Consider the following 15,238-nt stretch of genomic DNA (forward strand, 5'->3'; position numbering starts at 1 on the left):
GGAGACCGTGGGACTGGCAGGGGGAGCGTCAGGATCGCCGGGACTAGGTGAGTATGCCTCAGCGCCCTCTCCCCCTCACCCGCCGACCGTGACTCGAGTATAAGCCGAGGGGGCACTTTCAGCCCAAAAATTTGGGCTGAAAATCTCGGCTTATACTCGAGTATATACGGTAGATGTTGAGAGGAGATACTTGGCGACGCGCAGTAGTGTGTACAAGGTGAGTCCTAAGGAATTGGCAATAAACCAATGTAATGAATTGTATGCCTGGCCTGTTTCTGCCACACATAGGAAAGACTATAGGACATAAAACTTTGATCACATCACTTTGATAATGTTTGCACTGTTCAGTGTACAGGGGAACCTAAAGCCTCCTGCCTGATACTATTTAGAGCCAGCTTTGGCTTGAGTCCATTGCTCAGAATGTTGTGTTTTTTTTGTTTTGTTTTTTTCAGAAATGTTTTTTTTATCAGCTCTGCTTTTTTTATTCAATATTGCATTATTCTGGGAAACTAGCAACAACCTGTAACTTTTTTGCCTTACTATATCCCCTTATTTTTTGATGCGCTGTGTTTTTCAGGCTCTGATTTTGCTGTGCTGTTGCGCTTTAGGTTTTCTCTCCTTTCTGTCTACCTCTGCTTCATAGGTTCGCAAATTTGTCGCCAAGGACAGTGCAGGGCTCCGTATTCGTAGCCACCCTTCCCTTCAGAGTGAGCAGATAGGCATAGTGAAAGTCAATGGAACCATCGCTTTTGTTGACGAGGTAAACCCTTAGACACTTTAAGGATATTACATTTCTCATGGCCGACTATATTGGGTCATTGACCACGTTATATGGCGCTTAAAGGCTAATTAATGATTTTATTAATTGCTGCAATAATTTACGGTAACGCTGCAGTAGGCAGTTATGTCTTCAGATAAAGCATCAAATGTGCATTATGACGTTTTCTGTTCTCGTGAGTTTCAATAATTGTGTTAATTACACTTTTGCATACTTTCCTGCCTTGCCCTGTAGTGTTACACTGCCAGCCCTGCCTGCTTCCATGCTCTTTTCTTGGTCTGTCCATGTGAGCGTTGTCCCCCCACTCGTCACTATTCACACCCTTCACTGCACCTGTGTATCACTGGTGATGCATGTGGCCTAGACCCCACAGTTGTGCTTCACATCTACTATTGGCTTTTAGAAAGAGCCACATAGAACTTGCTAACCAAAAAGTAGTTACAGGAGAGCATGGCTCGCTATTGTTGCTTGTTTCCCATCTAGATCCACAATGATGATGGTGTGTGGCTCAGGCTGAATGATGAGACAATAAAGAAGTATGTTCCTAACATGAATGGTTACAATGAAGCTTGGTGCCTGTCTTTTAATCAGCATCTCGGCAAGAGTCTCCTGGCTCCTGTTGATGTAAGTAAAAGGCACCCCCTATCACAGTGCCGTAGAGGCTCCTCTGCAATACACCGATATATCACTTTAAGTTCTTTCATTCATTGTCGATTTTTGGTGTCTGTAATATGGGTCACAAGTTATTAACATTGCACATCTATGCATTGGATTAAATAATCTTCAGAGGCATTTGTATAAATAGATCTGTACGGCCTGCATCTTCAGGAATGGTCACTTCATCACAGTATCACCGTGCTTGTTGTACTCCGATACCTTTTGTTGGTTGTTCCGTCTGTTATTTTTTCTCTAATAGGAAATGATCTACATATATGCAATAATGTGTGTTTAAATGGCCATCAGTTCTACTGATTATTTCTTTTGCATATTGTACAAATATTGGCATCATTATTAACCCAAGCCCCGCATCCTGCCTGGCTGACCCATTGGCTCCACATTTCTCTAGAATCCTCCTCTTACGGATACACCTTCTTTACCATAACATAGTTGGGTAAAGCCCCAGTTATCATTTCACACTAGTCTAGGAGCCTCTTAGAAACATCTTGGCAATGACTAATTGGCACAGTAGTCTACCTTCCCAATAAAGCACCGATAACCCCCTTTTTTTGATGCACACCCTGTAGAATCACACTGCAGGCTTGTAGACCATGCAGAGTATTGCTGGCTGTCGGTGTACGCTGATCACCATTATACCCCGCTTTTGGGTCTAGCAATATTTTATAGATTTTAATAGTTTATACTCATTGGATCTGTTGATAACCAAAATTTTTTTTTTATTATTGTACTTAAAATATATACTACACACTGCAATCTTCAAATAGATGGCAGTATGGCTGTGCCTGTGTCATGGCCGAGCTCTAAGTTACCATTATAGCAGATGACTCTTCATTTTCAGAGTGTGATTATTGCACATATTTTAGGTGGACATTACTTTTGAGTTGGATTTCTCCCTTATAATTGACTTTTAGGACATGCCTATGTTAGTACTGCTCAGAGTAGACAAACCCTTTAGATCAAGTCTTTAGGTGCATTTGTTACCTTTTTACACTTTGATGTAAAAACTTCAGCACAGTTTATCCCTTTGGCCCATTTAAGGATAGAGACGTAGCATTTATACCTGCTATTTTTTCTGCACACCCATAAGCCAGAAGTCTGTACACAGGAGTCCTTTAAGTACTTGATAGAATAGGCAGGAAGATCGAATTAAAATTATTTTTCTAGATTGTATAATGCTCCATTTACTATATTTTCTTTGCAATTTTGGTTTATGATTGTTTAGGCAGCTTTGGTTAATATTTTGTTCTAAAATGATTGTCAATCCCCTGTCCAGGGGGTTGACATGAAATCAATAAAATCAAAAGGAAAAAGTCAAAGGCCGCCCCAGCACACACAACTTTAATGCAAATCCTGATGCAATTTCCTGGAGACATTACTATTAAATGTGATGTATGGTTACTTGTTTAGATGTCAATGAAAGCTTAGGTTGGGCTGAAACGCATCTTAGTACTTTATAAATTTCTTAGCAACATAAAATAAGAAGTTGAGTGCCAAGATTTTCTTTTGAAATCTACTTAACGTTGTAGACTTTACACTATTATACATGCGTGTTCTATGATCACCATGAGGCGTTATCTGGGCATGCTCATGTGGTAAGAGTGTCTTCGGCGTGCTCAAAAAAATATGTTCCTGACCCTAACAAACCGGCAATCCCTGCATGTGTTGCTGCTGTCGATCAGCCGTGAGACCTGCAGCTGCGGGGACTCAGAACACATTATTCAAGCTCTCCGAAGACACTTGGTTAGCACACAAGCATGCTCATTTAACGCCTTATCCTAGCACGTTCGCTCATCACTAATGGTCACCTCTTCCTAATTATATACACACATGAATGGTCTGTAGCAGCTAATGCATTTTACATAAATCTCAGAACAAATCTTCTCCCACTGGTCAGCCGTTCGCTCCAGTAGCTGCAGGATGTAAACCCTGATTAGAGCTGCATGGCACAGCTCCACTCCACATGTAAGGCAGAAAAGCTCTTGGCACTTTGGTAGTAGCTGCTCTGCTGGAACTCACAGCTGCCGTTTTACATCTTTGGGGTTATCGGTACAAATAACTGCTGATCTTGGGAGTGCACGGTGTCTGACACCTGCTCATCTGATGGTCCATAACTTATCTTAAAGATAAGTAGTCAGTATAATTTGACCAGATAACTCTTTTAATGAGAACATTTTCCATTATTTAAAAACTAATAATCATGATTCAAATGATCTCTGACATAACTGCCTGTGAAGGAGGGGGACTCTTTGGGCAGTATCTTTATAAATGCCCAGTTGTGGATTTCTAGATTTCAAAGTGGGTATCTGCTACTTAGAATACTATTAATCCCTTTGTTTTCTCTGTAAGGAGTGATTAATTGTTAAACATTTCCCCAATAATTGTCCCAACACTAGAAAAAATAAGGCACTCCTTTTTGTAAATCTGGACAACCCATTTTTAGTTTTGATTGCTGACAAGGTGCAGAATGTCATTGGTCACGGGTATAAAGGACCTTATGGTTTTACCTCCTTTTACTTTTCGTGCAGTGGAATGTCATGGCTACATTTTTAAAAGCAAGCTGTACCTAAAACCGAATGTTAAACCAGGAACCTAGTTTTCATCTGTTAGTCTAGCATGTTCTGCCTGTCCGTCTTGTGGAAATCCTGCAGAGCACAAAGAATAATCTCCTGGCAAATCGGTTCCATCATTAGCTTGGGGCTGATTATAGACCCTCCTATCCTTGCTGAGAAAGGGCTCGGACAGTTGTCTTACGGCCAGACAAAGCAGAGTGAGGACGGGGGAGTTCAGATCCTGAGACGCACAGATGAGATTCCTTTATCATTTTTCTCACTTTTATGTGTAATATGAGACACAATAGAGTATATTATGGGAGAAATTCCTGGGATAGCTTTAATCTCATTTTGCTAGGTTTAGGGTATCCTCGGTTGTGACGAGTTTTCACCGCTCCAGTCCGTAGTAACACATTTGAGCTGCATGTAGCAGTGTAAATGTTAGTGTAGCGTGATCTACAAATGAATGTAAAAATGACACGGCTTCTAATACTTTTAATAAATGTGGACAATGTTTTTCATTTCTCAGCATTTTTAAGAGCCATTTGATAGACTGTCTACACCACCAGACAAACGCCTGGTCTTTCTATACAGGGTTAATTGCACTATTGAGGTTTTCACAAGCTCTGTTTTTTTAGACCCTGACAGATGCTTTTGATCTACGGGTCTGTCAGGTTCCTAGTATTTTTTTTTTCTTTACTTTGACGAATAGTGCAACATTTTTTCCCTCAGCTTCATTTTATAAAAGATAATCATTTTCTGTTAATCCAAAAACACTCTTTCGGTAACACTCTGTTATATTTTTGCTTACACGTGGAAAATGAAACAAACAAATTGTGTTGAAAAGAATGCTAATATTGTTTGATACTTGTGGATGTGTAACCTTAACCAGCAGATAAAGTCGCACTCCAGGTAAAGCGGAATCACTGCCTGGTCATATGCCTGGTGCAGTACTCGGGCATAGTGCATGACTCTGAATCCAAGAGAATCCCTCCACTACCAATTTCCCAGTGAATCCATTGTGCCTCGAGTGCTCCTTTCCTTGATTTACTTGCTGGCATGTGTAGTTTTACATTCAGTCTTCCGACGTTCTGCGATCAGCTCCTCATTGAATGGCATGACACACTACATCCCTTCCAGAGTGCATCTAACCTGTATTGCAATTGATTCATCTCTCCAAGTGTTGTCTCTACGGAATGTTATAAACTGCAGAAATTGCTGACTCTTCTATTCTGTGTTTCCTTTCATTAATGGCGTTTTGTATAATTTGCTGCTCCTTTTTCGATTTTTCTCTGTCAATGTTTTCTCTCTAAACTTCTGCTACTCAGAATATCTTTTATGCTAGCCAAGGAACCAGGGATTTGGACTTTTTATCTTGGACTTCTAAAACCTTTTTTCCTCAGGTGAGTCCTGTGTTCCTGCTCTCACCAGTCTTTCAGAATCGCCGATGCGGTGTCTTAATATTTGTCTTTCCATCTATTTTCTTCTCGTGTCCCATCCTGTTTTAGTGGATGTAAGTGAGATATGTGTTGCAGAAGTAGACCTCTTGAACGGAACCGGTCAGCAGGTTCTTAGACCCTAAACTATCCTCATCTATGTAAGCCCCTGCAAAGTTGATGAAGTCCATACCTTTTGGATTGATATAAAACAGATGTGGAGTAATAAAACATCTTCTGTTACCTGCTCACCCGCCCAAGATCTCACACAAGTGCCATCATTCTTAGGGCAGTACGTGCCCAGAAAGATCTTGACGTTGGAAAGGCGGACCTGCTATCTGCCCATGTGCCACACCTGGGAATAATGTCACTTGCACAAGATCTCACGCTGAGGAGTAGGTCACGGATGACCATGACCTGTCAGTCACTGACAGTAACCTGTCTGCGGGTGGGCGACGTAGGGGTAGCTGTAAGTGTAGGCCAATGCCCCGGGTACTTTAGACTCATATACGTGAAAATTTGCAAATAGATTTCTATAGATCTGAGGCATGGACATGTAAAATAAAGATATGATTGTCACCAACATTACAGGGACTTTACATGGATGACATTATATGGGATCTACAAACCTGCTGACCAGTTCCTTTCAAACTTAGTAGATCTATTAAGCTCTATTTTCTAAGCTTTTTTGAATATAAATACTATTGATTACGCTAAAAAAAACTTTTATTAATATAACATAATTTCATACTTTTAAAAGGCAGCAAAGTAGTGGGGGGGGTAAAACAAAATTTTTTATTTTTGTACTTGTTTGGGGGCGTTATATATCCTTTCTTGTGTTTGGTTTTTGATATACGCTGTAGCAAATCCTTTGGAAAGGAGCAAGGTTTTTCTGCTGATAGATTTAACTCAGATACTAGTTAGAAATATAAAAAATAACTAGCTACCTGGCTGTGCAGGACACTGGAACGCATGATGTACCCTGGATACCCCAGTAGCGATAAGTCCCTCTGTGGGCATTAAATATCTATTTAATTCTGGGTTGGGTAAATGTAATACGTTATTGATCCCTGTCTGGTTCACAACGGGTTTGTCTGGGGTATTTCCCATCATTAATCTCCACAGTGTGGTCTTTTGGCCTTCATCAGGCTTGATTGGTGCATCTGTCTGGCTTCCGAGTGAATTCGCCATATAATGTCTGTCAATTATAATAATCCTCTTTTATTTATTTATTTATTTTTTTTGCTCATGCGAAATGTGAAATAAACCTCAGCATGCCCTAATGTACCAGTGGTAATATTTCTAATCTAGCGTAAATGTACAGTTGTGTGAAAGTGTTTTCGCCCTTGCTGATTTACTTTTTTATTGCTTGTTTGTCACACTTTAATATTTAAAGTTGTTTGGTGATTTAAAACATTTGACAAAGATAACATGAGTAAACACAAAATGCAGTTTTTAAATGAAGGTGTTTAGCATTAAGGGATAAATAAATCTAAACCTGCAAAGCCCTGTGTGAAAAGGTGATTGCCCCCCTCCCCTTAATTTATGTGTTATCTGTAGTTTATCTCATCTTTGGGAAAGTGAGGTCAAATTACCTAGCCAGACTCAGGCCTGATTACTGCCACACCAGTTCTCAATTAAAAAATCACTTAAAGAGGACATCCCTGACAAAGTGATATAGACCAAAATTTCCTCCATAGCTAGACATCCTGCTGCGAGCCAAAGAAATTCTGGAACAAATAAGAAACAAAGTAACTGAGATCTATCAGGAAAAGGTTATAAAGCCATTTTCTCCTTCGCCTCATTGGGGGACACAGACCCGTGGGTGTATGCTGCCGCCACTAGGAGGACACTAAGTGATACAAAGAAAGTGATCTCCTCCCCTGCAGTATACACCCTCCTGCTGGCTCTCAGCTAACCAGTTCTTGCTTAGTGTCTGTAGGAGGCACTTGGGTCTGTTTTCAGACCCCAACATTTTTTATTTTTATTTTTATTTTCTGTAAATTTTTATTTTTTAATTAACGGAGTGAAGGGGGGTGACGGATTCCTTTCTAGGGTCCGCTCTCCCCCGAACCATCAACAGGCAAGCACGGCGAGTATACCTCCCCGTACCTTTCCTGCGACGACTGGGGCACGCCTAATTTACGCTAGGGCGACGGTTCCTATACGGTCCCGATCTCCCCCCTGTAAGATGGCGAGCACATAGAGTATACCTCTTATGTGCATCTCCTGGGCTCCTCCACAATTAAGCCCTCACCTGTTGGCGTCATGTAGTCCCCACAGTAGCCGTAAGTCCCCTGCGGCAGGCACAGCCATAAGTCCCCTGCGGCAGGCACATATGAAGATGGACAGAGACTCCATCCCCCGGCCAAGGGAGGATCGATTGAGCTTATTCCCTCGCAATAGAGGCTGCATCTCTGCTCGGTGGTGGTGAGTAGTTTCCTTCCTCACGCTGCCTGCGTGGAAGGTGCGGTCCTGGTCCCTGGGGAACGGTCCTGCTGGCCGGTACACCAGCGGCAATCATTCGGCGCTATGTCGCGGCCCGCCGACGTGCTCCACCGGCAGGCTCCGTAAATTTAGTCCCCGGCTTTTTCAGCCGGACTAGGCCGCAGTTGAAATCCCCGCCAGCCGCCGGAGCCCCGCCCAGCTCACTTCAGGGGCGACGGTGCCTTCACGGTCCCGATCTCCCCACACCAGCAGCAGGCGACCACATGGAGTGTCTCCTCCATGTATCCTCTCCTGGAGCCAGGCCTAATGCCGGTCAACTGGCCCTGTCCACCCGGGGGCTGAACTCCGTGGATGTACGGAGGCCCCTTTCTATGGCGTCCGAGCAGCCCCCACTGTCCCACCACTGTGAAAGCGGATGGCACAAGGAGGCGGACGGTTCCTCTCCACCTCCCTAACAAAAGGGATGATGGATTGAGATTTTTCCCTCTATCCCTGCACCGTCCACGCTGCAATACCCGACATCCGCGGCGGCTCCATGCCGGGACGCGCACCGTTGGTGAGTGGATCCTGCCAGCGATGGGCTTCTGCAGCGGGATATTCACAGGCAGTCTCAGGCTTCCCTGTGGCCCACCTCCCTGAGGTAACGCTCCAGCCGGCTACAAAATTTAGCCCCCGGCTTCGGCCGATGTGTAGGCCGCACCCCGGAAGCACACTGTGGCGCCGTAAGGCGGCTCTGCCTTTTTTTCCTGGCGCTTTTCGCCTGGCACGGAAGCGCTCAATTTTCTCGAGCAACGCCCCTCACTTCTACGCTGGCGCCGGCTGCAGAAATTTAGGCCCCGGCTTGGGCCTATTCATGGAAGTCTCGAGGCTCCGCCCACATCGTGCCTGTGGCTCCGCCCCCTGAATTGTCGCTTCTCGCTCGCTGCGAGATTTTACCTAAACCCGCATCACCAGTATTCCTGGTCTTAAAGTCACATGACCAGTATTCCCTGGTCTTAAAGGCAAATGACCAGTGTTCCTGGTCTTAAAGGCACGTGACCAGTATTCCCTGGTCTTAAAGGCACTTGACCAGTATTCCCTGGTCTTAAAGGCACACGACCAGTATCCCCTGGTCTTAAAGGCACACGACCAGTATCCCCTGGTCTTAAAAGCACACGACCAGTATTCTCTGGTCTTAAAGGCACACGACCAGTATTCCCTGGTCTTAAAGGCACATGACCAATCCGAAGCTGGTCATAAATGAGGAGCCCTCTGCCGCTGATCCCAGTTTATCCCAGTGTAACTAGTTCCCTCAGTGGACTTCGTCACTGCCGCAACCCATGGTTTTTCTGACCAAGAAATTGAATCCCTCCGTGATCCCTCCGTGGCTCGGAGTGCTCGCAGGACCGATATACATGGTCCCTCTCCAACATGGGATCCGTCGGCTAGCAGGGGCCGCAAATATTCTAGAAACGTACAGGCATCTACAAAACGGAAGTTCTCATTTCATGATCTCTCTCCAAGGATTTTCTGACAAGACTCTGAACACGGATCGGATATTGCCTTGGACCTGGACTTGCCAGAGTTTCAGTAAAGGATGACTCGCCCATTTATATCATCATCCAATCTCTGTACATTGACGAGGACTCCGGTCCTGCTCTAGACTACACAGTGTCCCTCATAAAGAGACTAAACTCCCTCGTGAAGCATTTGCCATCCAGTCCTGATATGCGACTTACTGGACAGAAGCCTCTACGTGGGACGCCATGCCTGGTCTGATTTCTAAGGGCGACAGGCCCTTTAAAGGGCGCCGATCTCCCCACACCATCAACAGACGGGCACACGGAGTGTTACCTCCAGGTATCCTCTTCTGCATCCAGGCCTAACGCCAGACAACCTGTCCTGTCCACCCGGAGACCTGAACTCTGTGGATGTACAGAGGCACCCTTTTCGGGCGTCTGAGCACCCCCCTCTGCATCACCACTATTTAACAGAAGATGCAAGAAGGCGGATGTTCCCTCTCCACTTCCCTGTTAAGAGGATGGTGGATCGAGGGTTCCTAATTTTTAACTCTGCAATGACCTGCTGGAAGCAGCCGCGCATTCTGCCACTTGGCAGATTAACCGGGTACAATCTCCTGTGGTTTACCTACCAGTATCCCTGCCCGATGTGTCATCAATTAAAAATGCCACAATCTGTCAAATAGCAAATCTGGTTTGTTCCATTTTGCGGCTACGGGTCCAGCCCTCTACCCTCCCTAGCCGCCGCATGGATTGCTAGAGCAACGGTCTCCTGCCTGGAGACCTTAACTACTTTGATTCACACCAGTAACCCTTTCCTGAAGACAGTACAGCTGGTCAATCAAATCTTTTGAGCGGGAGACTAACGAAGGATCGTACGTTCCTACAGCCCCGACCAACAGTGAAAGGGTTGTCCAGGACAGTCTAGATCTAAGGGATCTTGGTTCCTAAAAGGGGAACGAGAAGTAGGACCGATCCCGGACCTCAAACTTCTAACAACCTTTCACAAGGTGGTTCTTCTTGGAATGGAGTTCCTCCGCTCAGCCATTACTTCAACAGAAAAAGGTGCAGTTTCTGGCATCCATCGACATTTGGGATGCTTACCCTCTTCAAAAATTCCTTCGCTTTTCTATTCGTGAACAGCATTTAAGTCACGACCTTGTCCTTCGGCCTTGCTACCGCACCCAGAGTGTTTGCAAGGGTCGTGGCGGCTGTCATGTTCCTCTTGCACCTAGAGGCGTGGTCGTCCTGCCCTGTTTGGCCGACTGTTTACCTGCCCTTGCAGGACTACGCTAAGTCGTCTATATCACTTGCGATACATTCTCACCTGGACTGGTGGCTAGACTTAGACAACTTCTCATTTTCAGCCCAGCAGATATCCTTTTTGAGGATGATCCGGTGCTCCTCCAGAAGGGTGGTAAATCTTCCTCCAGATAAGGTAATGGTCCTTCAACAGGGAGCTCGTGCACTTGCTCACTCACCCCCTCATTTCATTCGATTTGCTGGGAGGGTTCTGAGGAAAAAATGGAGACGACAATGGAAGCAGTTTCCTTCGCTCCTTTAGTTTTCAGCAAGTCAAGCAGACTTTCAGACGATAGTCTCTGAGCTCCTTCTTCATCCAGGGCCTTTCTCCCGGTTCAATGGTTACTAGTAACTTCCAATGCCAGTCCTCTTCTCCCGATCATTGCTCTGGAGATCCGAAAGGTAGTCCTACAGTAGGTCCACTGCCTTATGGTGGGTCAACCCATCTGAATTCAATTGGACAATGCCACGGCTGTGCCATACGTCAATCATCTAGCAGGTACCCACGTTCAGGCACCATGGCCGAGGTACCTCACATTCTCACATGGGCCGAGATCTATCACTCGGTGATCTCGGCAGTACATATCCCAGGAGTATAACTCTGGGCTGCGAACATATTCAGCCATCAGGGTTTCGCCTCAATTGAGTGGGAACTTCACCCGGAAGTCTTCCATCAGACCTGCCTTCACTGGAGCTCTCCAGTTGTAGTTCGGATGGCGTCCTGACTGACCGCCTGTGTACTCGAGTTTGTCGTTCGGCCTCGAGATCCAAGAGCCATCGCACTGCATGCTCTGGTTCTTTCGTGGTACCAGTTTCCACAACTCCCCGTTCACTACTTCCGAAAGCTTTTCAGAAGCAGAAAGGGCCCCAGTGATCCTCGGAAATCCGCACTGACCACGTCAGTTTGTTTGCTTGCGGAGCTGGTAGCTTTCTGCCTTTCTGCAACAAAACTGAAAGTAGGGACCACCTCGCAGGAAGTTTATCACATGTAGTTCTTCCCTATCTCATACCGTTAGATCATTGGGATCTATTCTATTAGGGAAGGTCGCCCCTTTTTTCTCGGCGATATCCTCATCCTGACGAGTCTTCGGTGCTAACGGGTCCTTTCAGACTTTTTTCCCTTATTTCCTTCAAGGCAAGGTTGTCCTCAGGCCTTCCCCGTCCCTTGTTACCAAGGTGGTATTGTATTACCACTGTTATGAGGGCATAGTTCTTCCCTCATTTCTTTCGGCACCAGTCTACAAAATGGAATGAGTTCTCCATATTCCGGACGAAGCGAGTGCTCTGAGTAGGTACGTCTCGAGGATGGCGTCCTTCCAAAGGTTGGACACTGTATCTTGTTTACAGGAAGGGTTTAGCCGTCTTCATCGGCCATTTAGCCTGGTGTATTCCTTTCACCATCCAGGAGTCCTTCCGTGTTAGATGTCAGCCTATCTCCCTGTCTATCGTGGGTTCTAGGCACCAGGCGTCGACAAGACACGCCTGCAAGCTTGCGGATTCGTCCAGTCCGCATGCATTCTTGAAGCATTATAATTCCCAGACTTCCACAGATGTGAGTCTGGGCAGGCGGACTCTGCAGGCCGCTTTGGCGCACTTGTAAGTAGCGGTTACACAGGGCCTGATCTGATGTTGTCCCCACCCAGGGACTGCTTTGGTACGTCCCACGGTCGCCAATGAGGCGAAGGAGAAAGAGGGATTTTTGTGTACTCACCGTAAAATCCTTTTCTCCGAGCCAATCATTGGGGGACACAGCTCCCACCCTGGTATTGGCTTATGCTTGTTTTTATAATCCGATATGCTATACTCTCATATATAATATGACATGCTGTAAGCTAATATGTTGTTACTGATCTCCTACTGCTTTTTGCACCGAACTGGTTAACTGAGAGCCAGCAGGAGGGTGTATACTGCAGGGGAGGAGCTAACTTTGTATCACTTAGTGTCCTCCTAGTGGCAAGCAGCATAACACCCACGGTCTGTCCCCCAATGATTGGCTCGGAGAAAAGGATTTTACGGTGAGTACACAAAAATCCCTCTTTCAAGCTTTTGGGACTCCAGCCAACCACAGTGAGAGCCATTATTCACAAATGGCGAAAACATGGAACAGTGATGAACCTTCCTAGGAGTGGCCCGCTGACCAACATTACCACAACACCGCGGCGACGACTCATCCAAGAGGTCACAAAAGACCCCACAACAACATCCAAAGAACTGCAGGCCTTAGACTGGGGACAAATGGCCTGCATGGCAGAGTTCCAAGACAAAAACCACTGCTGAACAATAAGAACATATAGGCTCATCTCAGTTTTGCCAGAAAACATGTTGATGATCCCCAATAATTTTTTTGAGAATACTCTGTGAACTGACGAGACAAATGTTGAAGTTTTTAGAAGGTGTATGTCCCATTACATCTGGCGTAGAGGTAACACATCATTTCAGAAAAGGAACATCATACCAACAGTAAAATGTGGTGGGTAGTGTGATGGTCTGGGGCTGTTTTGCTGCTTCAGGACTTTGAAGACTTGTGGTAAATGGAACCATGAGCTCTGCTGTCTACCAAAAAATCCCAAAAGACAATGTCCAGCCATCTGTTCGTGACCTCAAGCTGAAGCGCACTTGGGTTATGCAGCAGGACAATGATTCAAAACACACCAGCAAGACCACCTCTCAATGGCTTTAAGACTTTGGAGTGCCCTAGTCAAAGTCCTGACCTTAATCCGATTGAGATGCTGTGGCATGACCTTAAAATGGTGGTTCATGCTCGGAAACCCTCTAGTGTGGCTGAATTACAACAATTTTGAAAAGCTGAGTGGGACAAAATTCCTCCAAAGCATTGTAAAAGATAATTCTTTATTGCAGTTGTTGCTGCTAACGGTGGCCCAACAAGTTATTAGGTTTAGTGGGCAATCACTTTTTCACACAGGGCCCTGTAGGTTTGGATATTTTTCCCTTAATTATAAAGACCTTCATTTAAAAGCGGCATTTTTTGTTTACTTGTGTTACCTTTGTCTAATATATTAAATTTGTTTGGTGTCACATTTAAGTGTGCAAACATGAAAAAGAATAGAACATCAGGAAGGGGCAAACACTTTTTCACACAACTGTATAATCTAAGGTTTTTTTTTTTGATTGTGTAAGAAAGTACTACTGCCAAAAACACGAATAATGGCAGCAGTGGATGTTACAAAATTGTATTCCTCACCTATAATCACAAATTCTGTTAGTAGGTGAAAGTAAAGATATGATATTTCTAAAATCTGTAATCACACCACACCCACACTTTTTTTTATTCTATTTTCTGTACATGGTTGGAAGTTAAAAAAAAAACACGGACTACAGGGGCTGGAAATGTAAATTGACTCTTTTATATGAGATCTTACTTGGCTTGTTCTGTGACCTGTGAAATTGTACAGGGAGGGGAAGGTGAGCTGTGCCTACTAGTGATGAGTGAATGTGCTTGGATAAGTCATTATCCGATCATGCTCAGGTGCTAACAGAGTGACTTCGGCGTGCTCGAATAATATGTTCGAGTCCCCTCGGTTGTTGGACAGCCGCAATACATGCAATGATTGCAGGCGCAGGGACTCGACCATATTTTTCAAGCACTTATAACTCCTTATCAGAGCATGTTCACCCATCACTAGTGCCTAACTATCATCTATAGTTGAGGGCGAATCCCGTATCCGCATTTACAGTATATCTTATTGTTATCTGGCCTGTGATTTCGAGATGACAACTAAAAGGTGATCCCTACAGAACAAGAAGTATCAGTTGATTAGAGGGAAAACTGCAATTTATTTAGGTTTTTATTACAATTAGGGACATGAAAAATTCTTAGGCTAGGTTCACATTGCGTTAGGGCCATCCGTTTAACGGATCCGTTACTAAGCGGCACTATCGCAATGTAACAGATCAGATAATGCACCCATTGCCATCCGTTATCGTAAGGCATCCTAACACATGTCAAAATCGGCATGCGTTAGCGATGATGCGTTACTTTGTGACTCACCCTCGAGCGCGATCTACCTCGGTTTTGGGTACGTTGGGTCTAACGCACAGCGAACAGACGCGTTCGCTGTGCATAGACCTCTATTAACGCATGCCAACGCAATGCTACCATGCGTTGGCGCAATCGTAGAAAAAAAGTGAATTTGGGTATCAGTTTTAGCGCATTCGTTTAACGGATCCGTTAAACGGATGGCACGAATGTGATGTGAACCTAGCCTTAAATACGTTTATCATAAAAATGTATTTAAACAGGGAGTCCTTTTCTATTGATGGGGGACTTTTTCTAAAACATCTAGTGGTAATCTCTGTATAAATCGGCATTAGATTCTATAATTGCGTTATCAGGAGTGTATGATTAACCTGGATTTTCTGAAGAATTTTGCTCGCTAGCAGTTCCTTGTCTCAGTACAGGCAGTCTGTATCTTTTGCCATGAGCCAGAGTGTAATGTATATTGTATTCCGGACATGGCAGAATCCTAGAAGACTTGGCCAGCTTGCATACACCTACTTGTGGTAGAGCAGAAACCTTGATCACATGAA

At 44.8% G+C, this 15,238-nt stretch overlaps 1 protein-coding gene across 16 annotated transcripts in view; it reads left to right on the plus strand.

Annotated features, from left to right (window-relative positions):
• MYCBP2 (MYC binding protein 2) overlaps window positions 1-15,238 on the plus strand; it is a 339,194-nt gene that overhangs the window by 241,216 nt on the left and 82,740 nt on the right. For 9 of the 16 annotated variants that reach the window (XR_013223966.1, XM_077297204.1, XM_077297206.1 and 6 more), the window contains 3 exons: window positions 644-760; window positions 1,262-1,402; window positions 5,334-5,408. The exons of 1 other annotated variant lie outside the window; for it this stretch is intronic. Coding sequence is in view for 14 of the 15 variants with exons in the window: in XM_077297204.1 (XP_077153319.1) it covers window positions 644-760; window positions 1,262-1,402; window positions 5,334-5,408 (333 nt within the window). In the remaining variant the exon portion in view is untranslated. The remainder of the gene's footprint in view (window positions 1-643; window positions 761-1,261; window positions 1,403-5,333; window positions 5,409-15,238) is intronic. 6 more of the 16 variants (XM_077297208.1, XM_077297215.1, XM_077297216.1 and 3 more) reach the window with 2 other exon arrangements.

Source organism: Ranitomeya variabilis, chromosome 3, assembly GCF_051348905.1.
Source record: "Ranitomeya variabilis isolate aRanVar5 chromosome 3, aRanVar5.hap1, whole genome shotgun sequence".
NCBI lineage: Eukaryota > Metazoa > Chordata > Amphibia > Anura > Dendrobatidae > Ranitomeya > Ranitomeya variabilis.